The sequence below is a fragment of the Poecilia latipinna genome, unplaced genomic scaffold (assembly GCF_001443285.1).
Source record: "Poecilia latipinna isolate Pla-1442-1.1 unplaced genomic scaffold, P_latipinna-1.0 Scaffold2171, whole genome shotgun sequence".
In the NCBI taxonomy this organism is placed as follows: Eukaryota; Metazoa; Chordata; class Actinopteri; order Cyprinodontiformes; family Poeciliidae; genus Poecilia; species Poecilia latipinna.
The window spans coordinates 518-6,105 of NW_015114787.1; the positions used below are offsets into that span (position 1 = coordinate 518).

The following is a 5,588-nucleotide window of genomic DNA, read 5'->3' on the forward strand; positions in this document are numbered from 1 at the left end:
TCAACATGGGAGACTTGACTGGTATGAATTCAGTTATTTACCATGCTTTGAAAAAAGTATTCAAATTCTTACAGTTCTTTTATGTTTGATTATTTTGACATTTTATTGGACAAAGATAACCTGAGCAAAAGCTGTGTTAACCTGTCATTCACGAGAGGACCCAAATTTGGGTCCTCTCGTGAATGGCAACCTGTGAATGACAGGTTAAATGCTCATTTCATTTATGAAGGCAAGAAACACAATCCAAACCAACCTGACCCATGCCAAACCTTAGTAGCCTATATGCCATGAGTAGTGGTGATCTACTTCTGTTTAAATTTAAGCCACATCGGTAGAGGATGTTGATGCAGCATTCATCAGGATATTCTACCTGTTTCACAGTTTCACAATGGTAGATGGCACATGTTCATCTGCTAAATTCCCTAATCAGAACATCCTACCTCTTTGAACATGGTGAAGCACTAAATTATTTAATCAAAATACCTGAAAAATACAGTATGTGAGTAGCTTATATCGGTGCATCAAGACCCTGCATCAGAAGAGCCTACCTTTTTAAAATATTTAAAATGCAGAGGTGTTTGTAAGTAGTTTGTAAGAATAAAACTGCTTCAGATAGGGGAAACAAGATTTTATTGAAATTAAATTAAGCACAGACAAATACAGATCACCGCAAAATCGTTTTTGCCCATTAATACATTATATAGCACTCTTTATCAAATGCAACACAGTCAAAATGTGTCCTCCGAACTGTGCAGGTTCTGTGCTATGCTTAATATACACTAATATTACACTGTATACATACACAGCTTCAGTCCCACATAATGTCGCTACCGACATGCTCTTAGCATGGTTTATTAAAAAGAAGTATTATTAAACTAAAATATTTTAAAGTATAGGGACAGAAAAGCTCACAAAAACAACGTATTTTGTCCTTATTAACATTAACACAGAACAATGACTTTATTGTTTACAGTTTACAGTACAGTAGTGACAACTCGGATGGCAAACTAATGCCATTTATAAATATGTTTACAGGCTGCCTGTCAGGTAAACTTAAAAACTTAAAACATGAAGAAATACAGCAGCTTAATGAAAGCCAGATATAAAATAAATTAAAGAAAGCTTACCTTAATCTTTTACAAAATAAAAGAGACAAAACGAAACTTCCACAGGTAGGATGTATCGATAAGAAATCTGGTGAGTAAGCAGTATGAGACGTAGTATGCGTATTACCACAAGGTAGGATGGATTAATGGGTAGCACAGACAGTCAGAACACTGGCCCTAGTGTATTGGAGTTTGACGCCCGTGTTACACCAATGTGGCGTGTCTACTTTGGAGCTAACGTCTTGATTTAGTGTAGTCAATTGGGATTCCTTTTTGGGATATCCTTTCTGTAGAACTGTCTACAATGTCAAGACAGGACACATGAGAAGCAAAAAAAAGAAATCTGTTATGTACTGCTTGTGTTTTGACTGACAGGCTATCTGAACGTGCTGTCCAATAACCGTTGGCGAGAGCGCTGGTGCCGCCTGAAAGACAACCAGCTACTCCTCCACAAAGACCGTGATGACCTGAAGAGCCACATTGCCTCACTGCCCCTTCGAGGCTGCGAGGTCAACCCCGGCCTCGACCACAAACACCCTTTCGCTTTCCGCCTCCTTCGTAATGGCCAGGAGGTGGCGGTGCTGGAGGTGAACTACTGATAGGACTGAAAGACACTTAGTAAAGAAGAGATGCATTGCACTCATGTATTATTACTATGTTCTCTGGTTTTTCTTGAGGCCTCCTCCTCTGAGATGATGGGGCGTTGGTTAGGGGTGTTATTGGCCGAGACTGGCTCTACCACTGACCCAGCCACTCTGCACTATGACTACATTGATGTGGAGACCACTGCCAACGTCATTCAACTGGCCAAGCAGTCCTTTTGGTGAGCAGAACAGCATTTGCTTGCTCTTTTTAGGTTTGTTGTCTCCCTCTTCATGAGCAGCCATGTAACTTTATGCTTCTATCTCTTCAGTTTCACTAGTAAACGTGCCATCTCTCCAAATCCATATCTTGACAGCCAAGTCAATGGCTATGCCTGTCCCTCTGGTATGGCTCTACACTATGATGATGTGCCTATAAATGGAATGGTAAGGACACCTGTGCACTTTTATTGCAGTGTTTTATAACATTTCTCATAATCTTGAACATTCAAGTTTTCTTCTCCCTTTGCAACAACAAACTTCATTATGTTTTACTAGAGCACAGACACATATTTGGTTATTAAATGAATGTTAATGCAGCTTTTCTTTGAAGGACTCAAAGGTTTGCTGGAGAACATTGACCAGTTTCTCCAGGATTTCGCAATTGTTTTTATGATTTTTTTTGACAATCAGAGAGACCAATTTCTACTTTAGAAACATTTGCAAGGAATTTTGTGATATTTCTTCCTCATTAGACCCATTCCAAAATCTACAGATAGAAGAAAAAATTGATTTTTTTTTCTTCTATATGACATATTGACATATTGGACAAAAACATTTTTCTTCTTTAAAGAATTTAAATAGCTCAATTTTTGTTACGTGCCTTATTGATGATAAACTGTAATTGACATATAATGTAAGGTTGATGCAACTAAGTAGTACAAGTAGTCATGTAAGCCCAATATTTTTGACTAAATCATCATTCTCCTACTTCTTCTTGCCATCTTGGTTGTTTCCATTGCAGTTTTACGAAATACATCGATTTTGATGCGTCTGAAAAACCACCTTACCTTAGCGCAAAAACATTTTATCAAAAAAATGTCAGTTGTTTTTTAATTGGTGTGTTTCCATCAAGCGGATTTATTTTTGTACTCTCAAATTGTGCAATTTTATGATTAATGGAAGCACATGTCATGTTCATCAAATATCCAGCTCAAACGTATCTTCACCACGATACTAAAACTAGACATTTGGAAGGAATGAGAAGAACTCTTCAACCAAATGTGATTTTAGTGTAGAGTGGACAGGGTCATTGCCAATCCCTCTCCAATCTACAGTCAGATGTTTGTGCTAAACACTAACATCCATTCATTCGTTCAACCTCTATTTAATCTGGTAAGCTATTAAGAACATGTTCTTATTTACAATAACAACCTGGCAGGGAAGAAAAGGAATTATTGAGAACAAACAACAATATTATACAGTTTTTAGGCATAAATCCACCTAGACACATGGGGCCGAATGTAAAGACTTGGATGATTAAAATAATCAGATGATTATTTGTGAAAAATGTTCAAAAAAATTATCATGAAATCTTAAAACAAGGACTTGAAATACTTTTCATTGGAATGTAACTTTTAGTAATATCTGACCCATCAAGATAATGGGTAAACATTGCCCATCCATTAATGGATGTCCATTAATTTTAATGGGTAATGTTAGGGTTGAGTGGATAATGTTTACCCATCCAGATAATGTTACATATTGACTTCCTGCTTGTACTAACTGTGACCTCTCCTCCTTCCTGTCATCCTGATTTTGTTGTTGTTTCTCTCTTTTGTTCTCATTCCTCTTCCTCACCTTGTTTGCTTGCTTTCCTCGTCTAACTCAAGGAACTTGAGTTGCAGTACTCCACTCCCACCACAGGGCGGGGCCAGACGAAAGAGGAGGTGCAGCAAAAGAGCACAAATCTGTATGAAAATATGCCATCACCTCAACTGGTGATGCGCTATCCCCCCAAAGCTTCCTCTGCTCCCACTTCCTTCTCCTCCTCTTCTGCTGCTCACTGTAAATCTTCTGTTTCTAAAATCTCCGCTCAATTCCTCACTGCTGACCATAAACCTTTGGACTCCACTCAGGTGACTAACATTCTGCTGCTTAACTAATAAACTTATCATACAAACTCTTCTGCATTTATTCCTTTTTTAATCCTCACTAATCTACTCCTCACCGATGACTTTGTTCTTGCATTCCTTCCACTATATTTTCTGTTTCCCTCAGATCATCTCATAGATAATTTGCTTTTCACATTGTTTGCTAATTTAAACTATGTTTTATGGTTGTGTGATTATCTTTTCCTTTAATATTTTTTACATTACGAGCTTCCTTCTGCAACCATATATGGCACCACACAGGCTATTATGGAGCTCTACCTCTTACCCACCACCCTTTGATGTGTGGGCTGTGTAGTGCCGCCAGTAACTGTAACAGTGACCATAGACCACAAAGTGTTGCTCTGTTGAATAATGAAGGCTGTAGAGGTGGACAAAGGTTTTTATTTCAGAAGGATTCACCTATTTTACTACATTTGCAATATACTATTATTCAAAGTATAAACCAAATATTAATTAGCTTATACAATAATAACTAAACTCATGCAAAATCATAATTCATGGAAAAACTAAGAATCCTAAATATTTGGATAATGTGGGTTACACGAAAGATCTCAGTCAACCAGTCAGCTGACAAACCAGTACAGCGTTCCAGTTCCCTTGACTGTGAGACACTGTTGTTCTGGTTTTATTGTCCACTTATGTAAAGTTGTGGTTAATGTTAACTCCAATTAGTTGCAATTTACAGCAACAATGTTCGTAATAAAAGGCTTCGATCATTTCATTTTTACGACACTGCACTCATTGTACTGAGGTGGCGGATGCTGTGAAGCACAGCATGAGCATGAAGAACAGAGAGAATCTACTCTGTGTTGTGAGTTTATGGAAGATGAAGCCCTGAAAGAAGATTTTTACTTTTTTTTTTTCTCGGTATGTAAATCAAGATATATAATTTATTTTAGAAATGGTTTTAGATGAACATTTAAAAGTTTTATGAACATTTTCACAGGTATAAAGTATCAACTGTGGGACTTTTTAAATTATTGAACTGTGGTACTTGTGGCTTTCTATACATCCTGTGGTCCAATATTTTAGGTAGCTGAGTTATAATTGCATTTATCATCTATCCATTTTCTATACGCCTTTATCCCTTAATGGGGTCGGGAGGGTTGCTGGTGCCCATCTCCAGCTAACGTTCCGGGCAAGAGGCGGGGTCACCCTGGACACCTGTCCAGTCTGTCACAGGGCAACACAGAGACAGACAGGACAAACAGCCATGCACACCCCCCCCCCCAAAAAGATGAAAATTAGATGGAAATCGTAAAGTCCTCTTTCAAAGAACCACTTTTGCTCAAAGTGCTCTATCCGTGAGAAGATCTGCAGTTTGGAACTCACTTCCTGTTGAGTTAAAGTCCATGACCACTTTTAGTACGTTCAGAAAACAAACAAAACTCTGATTATGTCAAAAACAGAACTGTACCCATATATAATGTTTTATGTTTCACTGTTTGTTTGTATATGTTGTCAACATTATTTTGTGCTATTTTAAATGATTATCACTTAAATTTTTTAGAGGTATTGTTTAAAAGCCCATCTAGGAACAAGTGCTGCGAATTAGCTGTTGCTATTGCACCATGACGCAAAAAGGAACTGCTGATTTGCTCAGTTTGTCGATGTGTGTCTGTCCCTATCAAATAAACTTAATAATAAAAAAACATCAGGGGTGTTCTGTGGTGGCGCAGGGGTTAAGCACAACCCACATATGGAGGCCTTAGTCCTCGACGCAGCTG

General features: G+C 38.0%; 1 protein-coding gene across 3 annotated transcripts in view; it reads left to right on the forward strand.

Annotated features, from left to right (window-relative positions):
* The first annotated feature begins 1,105 nt into the window (after window positions 1-1,105).
* LOC106936561 (actin filament-associated protein 1-like) overlaps window positions 1,106-5,588 on the forward strand; it is a 9,539-nt gene continuing 5,056 nt past the window's right edge. The window contains exons 1-4 of one of the 3 annotated variants that reach the window (XM_015017653.1): window positions 1,106-1,693; window positions 1,784-1,929; window positions 2,020-2,134; window positions 3,580-3,825. In XM_015017653.1, coding sequence (XP_014873139.1) covers window positions 1,799-1,929; window positions 2,020-2,134; window positions 3,580-3,825 — 492 coding nt within the window. In that variant the 5' untranslated portion in view covers window positions 1,106-1,693; window positions 1,784-1,798. The other 2 variants (XM_015017654.1, XM_015017652.1) reach the window with 2 other exon arrangements.